The 21,397-nt window shown below is 41.6% G+C and overlaps 1 protein-coding gene across 1 annotated transcript; it reads right to left on the bottom strand.

Annotated features, from left to right (window-relative positions):
- Positions 1 to 17,474: 17,474 nt before the first annotated feature.
- LOC110615369 (extensin-like) lies at positions 17,475 to 17,915 on the bottom strand. The gene has a single exon (XM_021757210.1). It carries the CDS (start codon positions 17,913 to 17,915, stop codon positions 17,475 to 17,477), a length of 441 nt encoding a protein of 146 aa, XP_021612902.1.
- Between the last annotated feature and the right edge of the window lie 3,482 nt (positions 17,916 to 21,397).

Raw genomic sequence — 21,397 nt, 5'->3', positions numbered from 1 at the left:
GATTCATCAAGAATGAAGATGAACCTTGTGTTTACAAGATAGTTAGTGGGAGTGCAATTGTATTTCTAGTCCTATATGTGGATGACATATTACTCATTGGAAATGATATCCCTACCTTGCAAAAGGTTAAGACTTGGTTAGGGAGTTATTTTTTAATGAAGGACTTAGGTGAGGCTGCATATATCCTTGGTATTAAGATCTATAGGGATAGATCCAAGAGGATAATCGGTCTGAGTCAAAGTACTTATATTGACAAGGTGCTGAAAAGATTCAGCATGCAAGCTTCCAAAAGAGGATTCTTGCCCATGTCTCATGGTATTCATCTCAGCAAGAATCAATGTCCTATGACATTTGATGAGCGAGAACGAATGAATAAGATTCCTTATGCTTCTGCTATTGGATCTATCATGTATGCCATATTATGTACTAGACCAGACGTCTCATATGCCTTGAGCACAATAAGCAGATATCAGGCAGATCCCAGTGAAAGTCACTGGACAGCTGTTAAGAATATCCTAAACTACCTTAGAAGGACTAAGGATGCATTCCTAGTTTATAGAGGTTTGGAAGACGAGCTAGTTGTAAATGGTTACACAGATGCTAGTTTTCAAACCGACATAGATGACTTCAGATCACAATAAGAATTCGTATTCACTTTAAATGGTGGAGCTATTAGTTGGAAAAGTTCCAAGCAGAGCATTGTAGCAGATTCTACAACAGAAGCTGAGTATATAGCAGCATCAGATACAGCTAAAGAGGCAGTCTGGTTGAAGAAATTCATCACAGAGTTGGGAGTGGTTCCCAGCATTGCAAATCCTATGGAATTTATTGTGATAACAATGGTGTCATAGCACAGGCAAAGGAGCCCAGATCTCATCAGAGATCTAAACACATACTCAGGTGATATCACCTTATTCGAGAGATCATTGATAGAGGAGATATCAAAATATGCAAAGTAGACACAAATGATAACATTGCAGATCCACTGACCAAGCCTCTTTCATAGGTCAAGCATGATCAGCACACTAGGTCTATGGGTATTAGATACTTATATGATTAGGCCTAGTGCAAGTGGGAGATTGTTAGTGTATTTACTCTAGGCCATTATCTTGGATCTTTTTGTATGTTGTTTTGGTTATTAATATTAGAGGTTTTTATCATCATTATTATTTGTTTGCATGTTACATAATAATGATTATCATCCCTGATTACTTATTATTATGTTGATAATAATAAAATATAGCTAGTATGATTATTGATTGATAATCATGAGATGATTATGTATATGTTGATATAATTCAATAATTATAGATACTTGTTAGAGAATAAAGTATTGGATAGACCCGCATTGAGATCACCAGATGGGTTATTGTCATAAGTGAATCTCAAAGTAGTTATGTCTTAATCCTTTGACTTGAGATTGTCATAATTTCCAACATAAGGACTATTATGTTTTGACATAACCAAACATTGTCTTTAATCAGACAGTCATAAAGGTTATGATTGAGCATAATAGAAATTATGTAGAGGATATTGAAAAATCAAGATAGGATTTGTCCCTCTCTCTGAGAGAGATATCTTCTGGGCCCCTCGATAAGTGAGACTGAGAAATGCATGGCCGTGCTCAAATGAATTGATAGTGTGATCAATATCATTTGAATTTATCAGTCTACTTAGAGATCGAGAAATCATAAGTTTGAACATTATAAGTTTGACATTGACCATGACTTATGTTCAAACTAGATATCGTGTGACAAAGGGATTAATACATGTTCTATTTATTAGGCTTTATCGGACTATTGACCCTCATATTAGTTGGGTAGTCATAATGTCTTGCTAGAGGCCACTTATGACTTATGGGTCTTGTGAGAGTGGGCCTATTGCTAATTAATGTGAGCTTATTGGGTCGCGCACAAAAGAACGTTGTTGATGTGCTATGACATATTAATGGGCTAAAAACCCAAAGCCTATTAATATAATTAATAATAATAAACTGTTATTATTATTAATCATTAATATAATTAATAATAATAAAGTTTTATTATTAATTATTTATTATTATAAGATAATAATATTTAAAAGATCTGCGGTCTATCTATAACTGTTACAGATAAAGGACAAATATCACATAAGATATTTGAGTATCTGCGAGATTGTGATAGTTCTGAACACAACTCTTTTGGAAAAAGAGTTGTGGGAAAACAAAAGACTGAAACGTATAAATACTCCTACGAATTTAAGAGTGATAATGAAACTTTTTAGAAAATTCCGTTTAACAATTGCAGATTGTGGAGCACATAATCTATCCATCCTTGAGAGAGCTAGCACTCTAGAAGGATAGAAGACGTTCGTGTGGATACCATTGAGGGTGTTCGTTTGAAAAGGCAGCACCATCAATCCGGCATTGTATCTTCTTGACGAGATTAACAGGTTAGTCTCATATCCTTCCTTTGAAATAAATGAAGCACTCGGATTCTGGGAAAGGAAATTAGAGATTTTTATTTTTCCACTGTGCAATTTGGGTTGTAATAATCTCGGGATTTCCCAACAACTCTGTCAAAACTTGGAGGTAAACTGGAGTCCCTTATCTGACATTGTAGAAACTGGAGACCATGCAGCCTGATGATTTGGTCAACTTATCCACAGAGTAACCGCTCTTGATAGGAATAAAATAAGCAGATTTGGTCAATCTATCCACTATTATTCATATAGAGATATGTCTGTTGGACGTTGCTAGTAACCCCACCACAAAATCCATTGCCACACTTTTCCATTTCCACTCTGAAATTGGTAGTGGGTTGAGCATTCTAGCTGGCTTCTGATATTCCAACTTTACCCTCTGACACACCTCACAAGCGAACACAAACTGAGCCACTTTCCTTTTCATAGATGGCCACCAATACATTTTTTTAGATCTTTGTAATACCCGGCTAGACTCCGGTATCGGAATTCCTACCGTCCAGTGGAATCTCGGATGTCGGAAACCTCTAGAAGGGTAAAATCATGTTTTCATAAATGTTTTAATGTATTTTACGGTTTTAAACAAAAGGAGATGGAGTTTTAAATGAAAAAGACCAAGGAGACATTTCCAGGTTCGGCCGCCAAACCTCAAGTTCGGCCGCCGAACATTGGATGGTTTAGGGAGGCAAGTTAGGCTTCCGAAAATCTCAAAGGTTCGGCCGCCGAACCTCATGTTCGGCCGCCGAACTTGCATGAGATGTGGGGGCACGTTCGGCTGCCGAAAGGTGGTCTGCCAGCCCTATATAAGAGCTCCATGGCAGAAACGGACGAGTTTTCTCCCCATTTTCGGCCACGGTGAGTTCATGCTCTCCTTTGGTTCGTTTTTGATGTTTTTCCTCCGATCTTTCATGTTTTAACAAGCTTTATGTTGATTTGAAGAGATTTGAGCAAAAAGAACAAGTTTGGAAGCATGGAGACCAAAGAGTGGATATCTCCCTACCTCCAAGTTAGGATCGTCTTTCCTCTCGATCTTCAAGAGGTAAGCTTAGATCCAACCTTTCTTGCATGTTTTAAACTAGTTTTATGAAGATCTATGGGGTAGAAATGCATGATAGGTTATGGTTATGTTTATGAGTTTATGTATGTTTATGAGCAATGTGGATTGTTTGATGTGTTGTAAATGGGGTTTAGGATAGTTTGAAGCCCCTAGGAGCTTGTATGCTTGTTGTAGAATAGGAGAATGCATGATTGAATGTGTTGGGAGGCGTTTGTGCATGTTGGAGCTGAGTTTCTGCCCTTTAGGAAGAAACCAGATTCGGCAGCCAAAGGTTCTTTCGGCCGCCGAACCTGCCTATGGTAGCATGAATCGGCTGCCGAACCCTGCCCCCGAAAGATGACTTTCGGCTCTGGAAGGGACTTTCGGCCGCCGAAGGTGCCGCCGAACATGCATGAGTTTCGTCTCTAGAGGGAACCTTCGGCCGCCGAAAGTGCCGCCGAAGGTGCATGACTTTCGGCTCTAGAGGGCCTTTCGGCCGCCGAACCTGCCGCCGAAAGTGCCCTGTTCAGCCCTCCTTTACATGATTTATGTGATTGCTTCAAGGTGTTTTAGGGGGTTTTTGGGGAGTATTTTAGAGTCATGATCATAGATGTTTGGTCCCTCATTTGAGTCCACCTGTGTAGGTTCGGACCCGAGGAACCGAGGACCCCAGCAGTGAGTCAGTCGCTTCAGAATCAATAGAGCTTCAGCCAGAGGTGAGTGGAACTAAACTTAATGTTTTAAATTGAGAAATTAAATGAAGGTTCAGCATGACTCACGCATCATGAATGCCATGAGATATATATTAGGGTGTTTGCATTAGAATTCACGAATATGTTGCATTGCATAATATGTTGTTGATGTGGATGAATGTTGAATGATCCATTAGCCCTCATAGGCTATGACATGATGATATGATATGGAAGTCCAGGTGTGGCCTGCACTACGCCCCTGGCACTATGTAAGAGAAAGATCGGGTGTGGCCTGCACTACGCCCCCGGCATAGTTGGTCATGTATGATATGTTATGTATAAGAGAAAGACCAGGTGTGGCCTGCACTACACCCCTGGCATGATTGGAATATCTATAGGGCTAAGTGGTGACAAGTTCATTCTTGATATGATTAGTTGTGATGTGATGCATTCCATGAAAGCATGAACCTTTAATTTAAATGTTTTATTATTCTGCTCACTAGGCTCTAGTAGCTCACCCCTCTCCCTTAACCCCCAGGTTTGCAGGTACAGGGTAGACCAGGAGGTCAGCAAGAGTAATGAAGTTATGGTCTTGTAATAGCTAGTGTGGACATGATGAAAAATGTTAATATATTATGTTTAGTACAGTTATGTAATGTAATGATGATTTTAAGGACTAGAGATGTGCTTGACCCTAGTTGTATGTTAATCCCCTTTGTTTACATGATCTTTTAAATGTAATGATTTTAATAGATGCCTATATTGAACTAAACTCAATGTATGTTATGTTACCCCATTGGAGCATTGTTGAGGACTCCAGTGTGGGTTGATGATTATGATTATGTATAGTGCATGCATAGGTTGAGTTTGGTGTTTGAATAGAAAGAAAAGTTCAAATTTTTATGTATGTTGTTGATCATGTATGGGATTAAACAGGTTCACAGGATGAATGTTTGGCTTGCTACGGGTTCCGGCGGCCTTAAGCCGATCTAGATCCTAGCGCCGGTAGCGGTCCGGTTTCCGGGTCATTACAGATTGGTATCAGAGCCCTAGGTTCATATGGTCGGACCTAGAGTGTCGGGCTCATAGATGTTCTAGAAGGTCAAGCACAATAGGAAGATCATGTCCACTAGGATAGGATAAAGAGTCCTGTCTTGATTGATGATGTGAAATGCCATGATTATATACATGTGCGTTAATGATATGCTATGTATGTGATGCGGGTTCTCATGTGTTTGCACATGAACCATTTGATGCTAATGTTTATGTGATGTGTGATGTTTTTCAGTAAACAGGATGAGAGGAACTCGTCGATCTACGCGATTGACTGGAGTACCACCCCAAGATGAGGGCACTGATGCCCGTCCTCCTGCTTTGCCTAGGGCAATGTCAAGTAGGTCCAACAGAGAAAGAGCAGTAAGAGACCCTAGAAGGTCTTTGGATCTGGGTAGAAGCAGATCAGTGAGGGGAACAGTGCAAGGGGATATGTCAGAGGATGTGGGGGATCAGATGGATGTGGATCAGAGGAGGGATGGCAGTCTCGGAGTAAGTATGTCGGAAGAGGGAATGGGAGAGTTCCAAGGAGGCACTCAGGCCTCGGGATTTGTTCAGCCACCATACTACTCACCCTTTTCACATAATCCCGGGTATTCGATGGGAGGTACATCGGATTACCCCAGTTTCAACCCTTATCACTCTCAGATGCCATACCCACCTTTCTATCCATCGTACCCACAATACCCTATGTATCCACCCCCACCCTACCATCCAGGTACAGCAAACCCTACCCCAGGGGATGCTGCACCTCCTCCACCACCAGCAGCACCTACTGTCCCAGAAACCCAAATGCCCAAACCTAGCTCATCTAGGGGGAGCAAGGTCAAGATGACCGATTACATGAAGCTGGGTGCTCCCCAGTTTGAAACCGGAGATGACCCGTTTGTGTACCTTGAGAGGGTCAAGACAATTACAGATGAGATAGGAGCTGATGACAGTAGAGCCATTCAGATGGCTGGGTTCACACTAAAATGTAAGAAGGCCCGTGAGTGGTTCAAGAACTATGTGAACCCGAGGTTGGACAGCCTATCTTGGGAGGAGTTTGCAAATGAGTTTGCAGGATGGGCTTTCCCTAACAGTTCCAGGGAGCTGAAAATGATTGAATTTGAGCAGTTGAGGCAGATAGATGAGATGAGCATGGATGAGTATACAGACAGATTCTTGGAACTGTTGCCGTTTGCTGGGCAGAATCTGGACACAGGTCAGAGGAAGTCAAGGAGGTATATCATGAGGCTCCATTCCAGGTATTCCTCTTTGATTTAGTCAGCAGAGAGGGAGAGTTTCCATGCCATAGTGGATATGGCTCGGAGAATGGAGGCTAGTGCTATCATCGAGGGGAAATTCAAGCAGTCAGTGGCATAGTCTTCTGGTTCCAAAACCCAGGAGGGGGTAGGTTAGACCCTTCTTCTCTGAGTTCAGGCAGTAAGAAGTGGGACAGAGGCTCCCGGAAGTCCAAGAAGAATAAGTTCTGGAGTAAGATCAAGTCAGGACTGGGATTAGGAGGTGGCTCGAGCTCAGGTACAGATAATGCAGTATGCAGGAAATGTGGGAGACCGTACAAGGGAGTATGTCTGGTTGGGACGACAGCCTGCTTCAGATGTGGGCAGGAGGGACACATGGCTCGGGAGTGTCCTAGAGTAGCTTCAGTGGCACAGTCTCAGCAGACAGCTTCTGGTAGTGTGGCTTAGCCAGTGGCTCCAGCCACGACTCAGGCTAGTGGCAGAGGCAGAGGAAGAGGAGCAGCCTCTTCATCAGCAGGTTTCAGGGGTGAGGGCCCGTCAGCTCTAGCACGGATCTTCACCATGACTCAGCAGGAGGCAAACACATCCAACACCGTGGTGTCAGGTAATCTCATCATTGGTTGTTCTGATGTGTATGCATTAATGGACCCTGGTGCATCTCATTCTTTCATTGCTCCGAGGGCTGTCGAGAGGTTGGGATTGATGGTCTCTGGGTTAGAGTGTCCCCTATGGGTCAGTGGACCCAAGTGTGACCCGTCAGTGGCAGAGTCAGTCTGCCAGTATAGTCCAGTTTTTGTGGAGGGAAGATGCCTATCCGCCGACCTTGTGGTTCTAGATTTGACAGATTTTGACGTCATTCTAGGGATGGATTGGCTATCTACCCATGGTGCTACCTTGGATTGCAGAGACAAGGTAGTCAGGTTCAGATGTCAGGATGGGTCAGAGGTCATCTTCAGAGGAGACAGGGGGAGTACAGCTAGAGGTTTGATATCAGCCCTACAGGCTCGTAGGCTTCTCAGGAGAGGTTGTCAGGGTTTTCTGGCTCATGTGAGAGAGCTGGATAGTCATGTTAGAGAGCCCGCCTCAGTGCCCGTGGTCAGTGAGTTCTTAGATGTGTTCCCAGACGAGCTGCCAGGTTTACCACCTGCTAGGGAGATAGAATTCGAAATTGAGTTGATGCCTGGAACTAGATCGATCTCTATCCCTCCCTACAGGATGGCACCAGCAGAATTGAAAGAGTTAAAAGAACAGTTGCAAGAGCTGGTAGATAGGGGTTTCATCCGACCGAGTACCTCACCTTGGGGTGCTCCAGTGCTATTTGTGAAAAAGAAGGATGGATCCCTCAGACTTTGTATCGACTATAGGCAGTTGAACAAGGTCACTACCAAGAATAAGTACCCGTTGCCAAGGATCGACGATCTATTTTACCAGCTAGCCGGAGCAGGTTGTTTCTCCAAAATAGATCTGAGATCGGGGTACCATCAGTTAAGGATAAGAGAAGAGGATGTGCCGAAGACAGCCTTCAGGACCAGATATGGGCATTATGAGTTCCTTGTGATGCCGTTCGGGTTAACCAATGCCCCTGCAGCATTCATGGATCTCATGAACAGAGTGTTTAGCCAATACCTGGATCACTTTGTTATTGTCTTCATAGATGATATCTTAGTGTATTCCAGGAATGCAGAGGAGCATGCCCATCATCTAAGGTTAGTTTTGCAGACCTTGAGAGAACATGGCTTGTATGCCAAGTTCTCCAAATGTGAGTTCTGGCTGAGGAGCATTTCATTCTTGGGGCATATGGTGAAAGAAAATGGAATCGAGGTAGACCCCAAGAAAGTGGAAGCTATAGCAAACTGGCCTAGACCCACCACAGTAACAGAGATCAAGAGCTTCTTGGGTTTAGCAGGTTACTACAGGAGGTTCGTTCAGGACTTCTTTAAGATTGCAGCTCCCATGACCAGACTAACTAAGAAGAACCAGAGGTTTGTGTGGACCGACCAGTGTGAGGAAAGCTTTGAGGAGCTAAAGAAGAGGTTGACTTCAGCACCAGTGTTAGCTCTGCCATCTAGTAATTAAGACTTCTCAGTCTATTATGATGCGTCCCGTGTGGGACTGGGTTGTGTACTAATGCAGAATGAAAGAGTGATTGCTTATGCTTCTAGGCAGCTGAAGAAGCACGAGTTGAATTACCCTACACATGACCTAGAGATGGCAGCGGTAATCTTTGCACTCAAGATGTGGAGGCACTACCTTTATGGGGTAAAATGTGAGATCTTCACATATCATAAAAGCCTGCAGTACATCCTGAGTCAGAAAGATTTGAATTTGAGGCAAAGAAGATGGGTAGAACTGCTCAGTGACTATGATTGCAAGATCCAGTACCATCCAGGTAAGGCGAATGTTGTGGCAGACGCCTTAAACCGGAAATCACTTGGCAGTTTGTCCCATATTTCAGCAGAGAGAAGGCCAGTAGTGAGGGAGTTCTTAGAGCTCATCAATAAAGGTCTACAGTTGGAGTTGTCTGGTACAGGTGCTTTGGTAGCCCAGATGAGAGTGGCGCCCGTGTTTCTGGAGCAGAAGGCTCAGAAACAGCATGAGGACCCAGAGTTAGTGAAGATTGCCAGGACTGTTCAGTCAGGCAAAGATAGTGAGTTCAGATTCGACAGCAAGGGGATCCTCCGCTATGGGAGCAGATTGTGTGTACCAGATGACGTAGGACTGAAGGGAGACATTATGAGAGAGGCTCATAATGCCAGATACAGTGTTGACCCTGGAGCCACCAAGATGTATCAAGATCTGAAGAAGGTTTATTGGTGGCCAACTATGAAAAGAGAAGTGGCACAGTTTGTGTCAGCCTGCGAAGTGTGTCAGAGGGTGAAGCTGGAACATCAGAAGCCGGCTGGAATGCTTAACCCACTACCTATTCCAGAGTGGAAATGGGAGAATATAGCTATGGACTTCGTGGTGGGGTTACCGGCGGCGTCCAACAGATTGGACTCCATATGGGTGATTGTGGACAGACTCACCAAATCTGCTCACTTCATCCCCGTCAGGAGTGGCTACTCTGTGGATAAGTTAGTGCAGGTGTATGTTGATGAGGTTGTCAGGTTGCATGGGGTTCCTGTTTCAATAGTGTCTGATAGAGGGCCCCAATTCACCTCCAGGTTTTGGCGGAGTCTGCAGAACGCTATAGGTACCAGGTTGGATTTTAGCACTGGTTTCCATCCACAAACGAACGGACAATCAAAGAGGACCATCCAGACAATAGAGGATATGCTTAGAATGTGTGTGTTGGATTTTGGCAGTTCTTGGAGGCAGCATCTACCTTTAGTGAAATTTGCCTACAATAACAGCCATCATGCCAGCATAGGGATGGCCCCATATGAAGCTTTGTATGGAAGGAAGTGCAGGTCGCCTGTTTGCTGGGAAGAAGTTGGAGAAAAGGCCTTGGCAGGGCCTGAGCTAGTAAAGATCACCAGTAGAGTGGTGCCAATAATCAGAGAAAGAATCAAGACTGCTGCAAGCAAGCAAAGGAGTTATGCAGACATCCACAGAAGGCAAGTAGAGTTTCAGGAGGGGGATTTGGTATTGTTCAAGGTGTCTCCAATGAAAGGGGTGATTCGGTTCGGGAAGAAAGGTAAGCTAGCTCCACGGTACATCGGACCCTTTGAGATCTTGCAGAAGATCGGGAATGTATCGTATAAGCTGTATTTACCTGCTTCAATGGAGAGAATCCATCCGGTTTTCCATGTTTCCATGTTAAGAAAGTTCGTGTCAGATCCGAGCAAGGTTCTTAGTGAGCCTGATATGGAGATCCAAGAGGATCTCACCTATGTTGAGCAGCCGGTACGGATCCTAGACACCCAGATCAGAAAGCTAAGGAACAAGGAAATCCCAATGGTGAAAGTCATTTGGAATCACCACAACATCGAAAAGTGTACTTGGGAGACACGGGAGTCCATGCTCCAGCAATATCCTCATCTCTTCTAAGGTAAGTGTTATCTGTTCCTATGTGTATGCTTATGTTTGATGCCATGTTATGTTTGTTTGGTGAACATTCGGGGACAAATGTTCTTAAGGGGGGAAGAATGTAATACCCGGCTAGACTCCGGTATCAGAATTCCTACCGTCCGGTGGAATCTCGGATGTCGAAAACCTCTAGAAGGGTAAAATCATGTTTTCATAAATGTTTTAATGTATTTTACGGTTTTAAACAAAAGGAGATGGAGTTTTAAATGAAAAAGACCAAGGAGACATTTCTAGGTTCGGCCGCCGAACATTGGATGGTTTAGGGGGGCAAGTTAGGCTTCTGAAAATCTCAAAGGTTCGGCCGCTGAACTTGCATGAGATGTGGGGGCACGTTCGGCTGCCGAAAGGTGGTCTGCCAGCCCTATATAAGAGCTCCATGGCCGAAACGGGCGAGTTTTCTCCCCATTTTCGGCCACGGTGAGTTCATGCTCTCCTTTGGTTCGTTTTTGATGTTTTTCCTCCGATCTTTCATGTTTTAACAAGCTTTATGTTGATTTGAAGAGATTTGAGCAAAAAGAGCAAGTTTGGAAGCTTGGAGACCAAAGAGTGGATTTCTCCCTACCTCCAAGTTAGGATCGTCTTTCCTCTCGATCTTCAAGAGGTAAGCTTAGATCCAACCTTTCTTGCATGTTTTAAACTAGTTTTATGAAGATCTATGGGGTAGAAATGCATGATAGGTTATGGTTATGTTTATGAGTTTATGTATGTTTATGAGCAATGTGGGTTGTTTGATGTGTTGTAAATGGGGTTTAGGATAGTTTGAAGCCCCTAGGAGCTTGTATGCTTGTTGTAGAATAGGAGAATGCATGATTGAATGTGTTGGGAGGCGTTTGTGTATGTTGGAGCTGAGTTTCTGCCCTTTAGGGAGAAACCAGGTTCGGCAGCCGAAGGTTCTTTCGGCCGCCGAACCTGCCTGTGGTAGCATGAATCGGCTGCCGAACCCTGCCCCCGAAAGATGACTTTCGGCTCTGGAAGGGACTTTCGGCCGCCGAAGGTGTCGCCGAACATGCATGAGTTTCGTCTCTGGAGGGAACCTTCGGCTGCCGAAAGAGCCGCCGAAGGTGCATGACTTTCGGCTCTGGAGGGACTTTTGGCTCTGGAGGGCCTTTCGGCCGTCGAACCTGCCGCCGAAAGTGCCCTGTTCAGCCCTCCTTTGCATGATTTATGTGATTGTTTCAAGGTGTTTTAGGGGATTTTTGGGGAGTATTTTAGAGTCATGATCCTAGATGTTTGGTCCCTCATTTGAGTCCACCTGTGTAGGTTCGGACCCGAGGAACCGAGGACCCCAGCAGTGAGTCAGTTGCTTCAAAGTCAGTAGAGCTTCAGCCAGAGGTGAGTGGAACTAAACTTAATGTTTTAAATTGAGAAATTAAATGAAGGTTCAGCATGACTCACGCATCATGAATGCCATGAGATATATATTAGGGTGTTTGCATTAGAATTCACGAATATGTTGCATTGCATAATATGTTGTTGATGTGGATGAATGTTGAATGATCCATTAGCCCTCATATGCTATGACATGATGATATGATATGGAAGTCCAGGTGTGGCCTGCACTACGCCCCCGGCACAGTTGGTCATGTATGATATGTTATGTATAAGAGAAAGACCAGGTGTGGCCTGCACTACGCCCCTGGCATGATTGGAATATCTAGAGGGCTAAGTGGTGACAAGTTCATCCTTGATATGATTAGTTGTGATGTGATGCATTCCATGAAAGCATGAACCTTTAATATAAATGTTTTATTATTCTGCTCACTGGGCTCTAGTAGCTCACCCCTCTCCCTTAACCCCCAGGTTTGCAGGTACAGGGTAGACCAGGAGGTCAGCAAGAGTAATGAAGTTATGGTCTTGTAATAGCTAGTGTGGACATGATGAAAAATGTTAATATATTATGTTTAGTACAGTTATGTAATGTAATGATGATTTTAAGGACTAGAGATGTGCTTGACCCTAGTTGTATGTTAATCCCCTTTGTTTACATGATCTTTTAAATGTAATGATTTTAATAGATGCCTATGTTGAACTAAACTCAATATATGTTATGTTACCCCATTGGAGCATTGTTTAGGACTCCAGTATGGGTTGATGATTATGATTATGTATAGTGCATGCACAGGTTGAGTTTGGTGTTTGAATAGAAAGAAAAGTTCAAATTTTTATGTATGTTGTTGATCATGTATGGGATTAAACAGGTTCACAAGATGAATGTTTGGCTTGCTACGGGTCCCGGAGGCCTTAAGCCGATCTGGATCCTAGCGCCGGTAGCGGTTCGGTTTCCGGGTCGTTACAATCTTGATACATCTTGGTGTCTCCAAGGTGAACACTATACCTGGCATTACGAGCCTCTCTCATAATATTTCCTTTTAAGCCTATGTCATCTGGTACATACAATATGTTCTCGTAAAGGAGAATCCCTCTATTATCAAACCTAAAATCACCATTCTTACCTTTCTGAACAGTTCATGCTATTTTACCAACTTAGGGTCCTCGTGTTGTTTCTGTGCCACTTGTTTAAGAAACACGGGTGTCACTTTCATTTGTGCTACTAATGCACCTGTACTAGACAACTGTAGCTGCAAGCCTTCGTTAACAAGCCTGTGAAACTCTTTTACTACTGGTCTTCTTTTCACTGAGATGTGTGATAAACTGCCAAGTGATTTCTGGCTTAGAGTATCTGCCACCACATTTGCTTTACCTGGATGGTACTGGATTTTGCAATCATAATCACTAAGCAGTTTTACCCATCTCCTCTGCCTCAAGTTTAACTCTCTCTAACTCAAGATGTATTGCAAACTCTTTTGATCCATAAAGATCTCACACTTCACCCCATACTAGTAGTGCCTCCACATCTTGTGTGCAAAGATCACAGCTGCCATCTCTAGATCGTGTGTTGGTTAATTTGACTCGTGCTTCTTCAATTTTCTAGAAACATAAGCAATTACCCTCTCCTTTTGCATCAACATACAACCTAGTTCCACTCGGGATGCATCACAAAACACCGCAAAATCTTCATTACTTGTAAGCAGAGCTAACGCTAGTGTTGATGTCAATCTTCTCTTTAACTCTTAAAAACTTTCCTCACACTAATCTGAACATACAAACTTTTGATTTTTTTGGGTCAACCTAGTCATAGGAGCAGCTATTTTGGAGAAATCCTAAATGAATCTCCTGTAGTAACCTGCCAAACCCGAAAAGCTTTTGACCTCTATTACTGTAATAGGTCTGGACTAGTTAGCTACAACTTCTACTTTCTTAGGTCCACCTCGATTCCATTTTCTAACTCTATATGCCCCAAGAAAGAGATACTCCTCAACCAGAACTCACATTTAGAAAACTTGCCGTGTTCTCTCAAGGTCTGCAACACTCTCCTTAGATGATGGACAAGCTCTTCTGCATTTCTAGAATACACCAAGATATCGTCAATGAAGACAATAACAAAGTGATTCAGAAACTGTTTGAAAACTCTATTCATGAGATCCATGAATACTGTAGGGGCATTGGTCAGCCCAAACGACATCACTAGGAACTCATAATGCCCATATATGGTCCTGAAAGTTGTCTTAGGCACATGTTCTTCTCTGATTCTTAACTAATTGGTACCCGGATCTCAAATTTATCTTGGAGAAACAATCGGCTCCTGCTAGCTGGTCAAACAGATCATCAATCCTGGGTAAAGGATACTTATTCTTGGTAGTGACTTTGTTCAACTGCCTATAGTCAATACAAAGTCTTAGAGATCCATCCTTCTTTTTCACAAACAATATTGGAGCACCCCAAGGTGAGGTACTAGGTCGGATGACACCCTTATCTACCAATTCTTGTAACTGTTCCTTTAGCTATTTCAACTCGGCAGGTGCCTCCTGTAGGGAGGAATAGAGATGGGTTTAGTTCCTGGCATTACTTCAATTTTAAACTCTATTTCCCTAGCAGGTGGTAAACCTAGTAGCTCATCTGGGAAAACATCGAGAAATTCTCTAACCACGAGTACTTAAATTAGTTCCCTGACCTAACCATTAAACTCTCTGACATGAGTAAGAAACCCCTAACAACCCCTTCAAAGCAAATTATGAGCCTGCAGAGCAGATATCAAACCTCTAGGCATACCTAACTTGTCTCCTCGAGAGACGACCTCTGATCTATCTTGTTCTCTGAACCTAACTATCTTGTCTCTGCAGTCCAATGTAGCACCATGAGTAGAGCTAATCCATCCTTAGAATGATATCAAAATCAATCAAATCTGAAACCATAAGGTCGGCTTAAAGACACCTATCCTCAACTATAATTGGACTGAACCGATAGACAGAATCTGCTACAGATGGATCACACTTGGCCCACTGACCCAAAGAGGACACTCTAGCCTAGAAGCTATCAAACCCAAATTGTCTACGGCTCTTGTAGAAACAAAGAAATGAGAGGCACTAGGGTCCATAAGAGCATTGACTCGCGGTTGTTGAAGCCGGTCAAAAATAACCTTTCCAGTTATCAACAATATTACTACTGCAGATAGTGGTAAAGGATCGAATCCACAGAGAATTGAAAACTAATCTATTTTTCTCAACAAGACCAAGAGAATTAACTAAAAGCAAGTAACTGAAAGCGGAATAAAAGTAAAGTGCAGGAAAAGTAAAAAGGGGGGTTTGAGATTGATTTGATTAGCAGACTACTGAAAGCAATTAAATGAGCAAGTAATTAAAATAAAAGGAAAATCTAATATGAGAAAAGTATAGTTGAAGAGTTGGATCCACTTTGGTTGTTTGGATTGATCATTGAAACTTATGTTCTCTTGATTGATTCAATAGATTAGTTATGGAGATGGAAAATGCTTCTCACCACCTTGTCTCTCCTTATGATTAAATCAATTAGAGAATGTCCTCTAATTAATTACTAATTAAAAAATTGCCAAGGAACGTCCTTGGGCCTTAGGCATCAAAACAATTGTCAATTGCATGAAGAAATAGAGAGATCTAATCCTAGCTACTCAAACGCATGAGATGTTGCTAGATCACACAATTCCTTAGTTGTTACACTAAGTGTTCTTATGTTTGAATAATTTCAGCAATTACGGACTAAAAATTATCCAAACTAACAATCAATTTCCTTGCAATCAAGAATCAAGTGGCCAATTTGATCAAAACAACAAAGTAATAATAGATTCAAGCATCAAATTGTATGAATATTGAACAAACCAAAGACAAATAGTTTATGTTCCGATCTCACAATCCATAAAACAACTTTAGTTTCAACCAATCTTTAACTAGAATAAAAGGTTTCAGCCACTCATGGCTGAAACAAAAATCAAAAACAAGAAGACAAGATGGAGGTGAAGAACCGGATTGAAGGAGCTTGGAGAGCCTTGGTCGAATGGAAGAGATGGATGGGATTGTGTCCTCCTTTGTGCGGCAGCCCTTAAGGATCACTTTATAAGGTTCTTAAGTTGTTGTCTAGGGTTTCTTTTCTGTTCATGCATCTTTAGGAGGCTGCCTAAAATGGCATGTGTGGCTTGTGTAAGAGTGGGTCCTTTGGTCTTTGCTTGCTGCCCTAGTGTCTTCAAGATGCTGCCCAAGGTCCCCAAGACTTGCCTTCACACCATCCTTACCGCCCATGCACAAATAAGTAAGGTGGAGCCTTCCTTTGCAATTTAAATTTTGAATGTGCAAGGCATGAGGTGGCAAGCATGTGATCTTTGGATTTAGCTTCCTTAATAAGCTAGATTTTGAAATTCAAAATTTGAATATGAATCTTGAAGATTTGAATTTCAAAATACTTTCCTTATTTGGCTTTTCATTTATGGTAACTTAAAACTTGGCTTCTTGAATAATGAAAAGGCTACTTGGAGATTTGAAATTTGAATTTCAAATTGCTTTGGCTGAATGTTCTTTCCTTCTTTGCCACTTTCCTTATTTAGAACTTTCCTTATTTAGCTTCAGTTGATTCCAACTTGGCAGGCTTGCTCTCTTTTGCTCCATTTAAGGCAGTTTTAAGGGTATTTTCTTCAAAATGTCCTTTTTCACCATTTTCTGCAAAATAATATCAAGAGCACTAAATTAAGAAGAAATCATGAATAATATCAAGATAAAATGGACTAAAATATGCTCTATCAAGCATACACATCAGAACACTCAATCGTGAGTTTACCTGACACCACTGTGTTTGATGTGTTGGCTTCTTGTTGTGTATGGTGAAGATCTGTACTGGGGCTAAAGGACCTTCCCCTTGGGAACTTGCTGAAGAAGAGGCTATCCCTCTCCTTTTACCTCGCCCTCTACTCTGTGATGTGGCTAAAGCTATTGGTTGAGTTGCGCTGCTAAAAGATGTCTATTGGGACTGTGCCATCCTAGCTGCATTAGGACACTCATATGCCATGTGTCCCTCTTGTCCACATCTATAACAAGCTGTAGTTCCAAACCAAAAAAGCCCTTTGTGCGGTTTACCACACCTCACACATCCAGAGCTATCCAAACCAGAGCTTGAACCGTTGCGCATTCCTAGACCAGACTTCAACCTGTTCTAGAAATTGTTCTTCTTAGTCTTCCTAGTGGATTTGTTCCACTTTTTACTTCCCATGATGGCTGCACTTAGAGAAGAGAGATCAAACTTTCCGGTACTTGAGGTTTTGGAACCCTATGACTGTGCCACCTGCTACTTCATTGTTCCCTGTATGATGGCATTAGCCTTCATCTTTCTAGCTGCATCCACTATAGTGTGAAAACTCTCTCTCTCTGCTGCTAAGATCAGAAAGGAATACTTAGAGTGGAGTCTTATGGTATACCTCATGGCCTTCTTCTGGTCAGTGTCATAAGCCTGACCCACATATTGAAGCAACTCCAAAAACTTGTCTGTGTACTCATCTACACTCATTTCCTCAGTCTGCCTTAACTGTTCAAACTCTATTACCTTCAACTCCCTTGAATTGTCTAGAAAAGCCAACCATACAAACTTATTTGCAAACTTCTCCTAAGATAAGCCATCTAGCTTCGATTCCACATAATTCTTGAACCACTCCTTTGTCTTTTTGCACTTCATAGTGAATCCCGCCATTTGCATGGCTCCACTGTCCCCAGGCCTTAACTCATCAGCTATCATTTTCATTGCTTTAATGTACTCAAATGGCTCATCACCCTCTTTATACTTAGGAACATCCAACTTCAGGTAATTTGTCATTTTTACCTTGCTCCCTACTGATGGATTAGGTTTGGGTGGTCGGATTTCATGAATTATTGGTTCTGCTGGGGGAGGAAAAGGTGGTGCAGCACTCCCTGCATTAGGGTTTGCCGGATTCTGGTAATGGGGTGGAGGTGAGAACATAGGATAGGGTGGATATGGTGGGTAGTAGGGAGGATAGGGCATGTATGAGGGGTATGGGTGGTAGCTAGAGTAATCTGATGTATCTCCCATTGGATACCCGAGTCCTATGGCTAGGATTGGTACTGAGGTGGATAAGCGGGTTCTGAGGTCTGAGCGCCTCCTGTTCCTCCTTCAGACTCTCCCACACCCTCTCCTTTAAAGCTCATACCTAAACTTCCATCTCTCCTCTGCTCATCACCTATTGTTTCCTTGACATCTACAGACATCCTACCTGAATCTATTCTCTTTCTATTTACATCAAAAGACCTTCTAGGGTCCCTTGACGTTTCACCCTGTTATTTCTACTTGACCGTGCTCTTGACGGAGCAGCAGGAGGAAGGGCATCTATACCCTCGTTTTTGGGTGGGACTCTGGTCAACTGTGCTGATCGACATGAGCCACACATCCTATCTTCTAAAAAACAACATTTAAACACATAGGCATTAGCATCATATGGTTCATGTGGATACACATGAACCCACATCATACCTATCATATCATTAATGCACTTGCATATAGTCATGGCATTACACATCATCATACATATATCAAGACATGACTCTACATCCTATCCTAGCGGATATGATTTTTTCTAATTGTGCTTGCCCTCTATAACATCTATGAGCCCAACACTTTAGATCAGACCATATGAACCTAGGGCTCTAATACTTTCAGCGACCTAAAGTCCCTTATAGATCCAAAGATTAAAACCTTCAGAGGCAGGATAGGAGGCCAAATGGCTACCTCCACAAGCACGTTCGACGGCCAAACCTTGCTTCGGCGGCTGAACCTGGGTTCTCTAGAAAGGCAAAACCCGATTTTGCATTAGCCACAAAAATGCTTCTGAACGCTTCCTAACATACATGTAGAAGCTAAAAAGCAACTATAAACCACTCAACAACTTAAAAGCACTTAGACTTAGCCCAAACTTCAACATGCATACGTAGATCATGGATTAAGGCACATCATTCAACTTAAAACCCAAAAGGTCTAAGAGATCTTGCATGCATAGCCAAACCTTTGAAACAACCTAAGGATCCTTTAAAACTTAAAACTTAAAAAAAACAGAAGAGAGTTAAGGATTTGAACTTACCTCTTAGAGATATAATGGTGACAACAATCAAGGCTTGGAGAAGAGGGAAATCGATCTCCGGAGGTCTGTAAAGATTAAAATTTGAAATTCAAACTCAAATCTTCAAAAATCAAAGGAAAGCTCATGAATTCTCTAAGAGATTTGAAGAAATCTCAGCAAAAACATTAAGGGATCGTAGACCTATCTCTGCCCAGAAGAAAAGAGAAGAATTTCTTCCAAAATCGGTTTGAGACCCTTTTATAGCTGGGTCTGCCAGTTAATGTTCGGCGGTCGAACATGGGAGGTTTGGTGGCGGAACGCTGATGACTTGAAAACTCTTTTTTTTTTTTAGAAAAACACGTCAAGAAAAAGTTTGAAATTCATTTTATAAAAACCCTATTTTATCCCTCTAAAAATTTCAGTTTCAAGATTTTGAATTCCAATAGAGATTCCGTCGAAAAGTTGAAATTTTGATGCTGGAGTTTAGCCAGGTATTACAGAGGGTCTTCCATAACTAGAATTAATTTATTAGAATGAATAAAAGTATTTTTCTTTCTATAATGAATTTTTAAAACTGAAATGGATCCTAAACTTCAACTAGAGTTTATTTAGATAGTTTTTTTTTTCTTTTAATTATCGCTTCCTTTAATTGTTTTGATTTTTATTCATCATCAAAAATCCCTTTTTTACTTTTATTGTTTATTTTCCTAGTCATTATTTGAAAATTCTTAGTGTCAATTTCGTGTGGATTTGACCCTATTCACTCTATACACAATTCATACTTGTTGGTTTTTAATAGGTTATTTTTTGTGGTTTCGACACCCATCATTGCAAACGTTGAAGATGGCTTATTGCTCACTATAATAGTCATTACAGGCACTAAAAAACTAAATTGAAGCACGAGGCCACTGAAAAGTGTTATAACTTTTGATGAGTATATGGTCAATAAATATAAATTCAACACAATTAAAGGAAGTACTAATAGGGATACAATGAATTTTGGTGTATGTATAAAAGGAAGCAATTACAATTTTAAAGAAAGAGACTATTATGGATAGTTTGTAGAAGCTTTGGGATTGAAGTATCCAAGGTTAACTATTAAAGGGACCGTACTATTCAAATGTGGTTGGTTTGATCCAACACCCGATACTAGAACCAAGGTATATAGAGAGTATAATATAGTTGAAGTTAACAGTAAGCGAAGGTTCATACTTGTGGTTGGTTTGATCCAACACCCAATACTAGAACCAAGGTATATAGAGAGTATAATATAGTTGAAGTTAACAGTAAGCGAAGGTTCAATAAGTATGAACCTTTTGTGCTAGCCTCTCAGGCAACACAAGTCGTTTATGCTTCATACCTGAGCAAGCACTGTGACAAAATGATTGGTGGGCTGTGATAAAATTTAAAAGAAGACCTATTGCAGAAGCAGCAGATATGTTTGCAAAGACAGATGTATTTGTCCAAGAAAGTGATATTGAAAATGCAGAAGTAAATCTAGATGATGTAACTGAATAACATTCATTGAATGATCCAATTGGAGGAATGACTAAAATTCATGATGATGTTTCCATGGATGAAGATGATTTCTTTAGTGATCCTAATTTAGATAAAGATGTAGATGGTGATAAGAAGTTTGAATATGATGCATCATAATGAATTAATTTATATTCTCAATTGTACTATAGTTGTCGATATGCATACTTTGTGTAAGAAATTCAATATATCTATGAGTTTGTTACTTAATATTATTGTATTTATGCAATTATTTTGTGCTAATAAAATTATTATTTCCTTTTCACATATGAGGGGTTGTGGAAACAATTTGAGTAAGGCATAAGAAAGGTTTAAGATGCCAAGGGACCAGTTCGAATAACTGGTCATGCAAGTCAGGAGGAGCCACCTGCAGTTGATGCAATAGATCATGAGCCACAGGTACCACGAATGCCCATCGAACTTAGTGGTACACAGCTCCAGATATGGGTAGCCAGCTACAGATATGGGTAGCACTTGCATTAGGCGTACAAATGTCTCATGGTGATTCAGCATGTCCACCATTAGCTCCATGTCCCACTGCAGCTCCTCTACATCCCATTAAAACTCCTCTACATTCCAATGCAACTCTTCCACATCCCAATGCAGCTCCACGACCTTCTGCATTACATGCATAGTTATCTCATCCTGCATCCTCTTCTGCTGCGGCATCAACTAATGCAACAGCTTTTGCATCGATATCTGCATCAACATTAGCATCTGTATTACTTGATCCTTTTAGGTCATCTAGGGGTTTGACCACTGCTGTAGGCGGCACTGTCATTCTGACAGACCATTTCTCTTATTAATAATATGTAAGAATGAATTATTTTTTGGTTAATTTTAAATTCATTATTATCTTTAAACACTAATTATTATAAATATAGGTTGTATCCATCGGAGTTGTGTAGTCTCTGGATCACTCTTA

The sequence above is a fragment of the Manihot esculenta genome, chromosome 5, assembly GCF_001659605.2.
Source record: "Manihot esculenta cultivar AM560-2 chromosome 5, M.esculenta_v8, whole genome shotgun sequence".
Classification (NCBI taxonomy): domain Eukaryota; kingdom Viridiplantae; phylum Streptophyta; class Magnoliopsida; order Malpighiales; family Euphorbiaceae; genus Manihot; species Manihot esculenta.
Note: the sequence above shows the minus strand (reverse complement) of the source record. Positions and strands in the feature narration are given on the sequence as shown.

Coding starts and splice junctions, on each gene's coding strand:
- LOC110615369 (XM_021757210.1), bottom strand. CDS start 17,915: ATGGGAGATACATCAGATTACTCTAGCTACCACCCATACCCCTCATAC.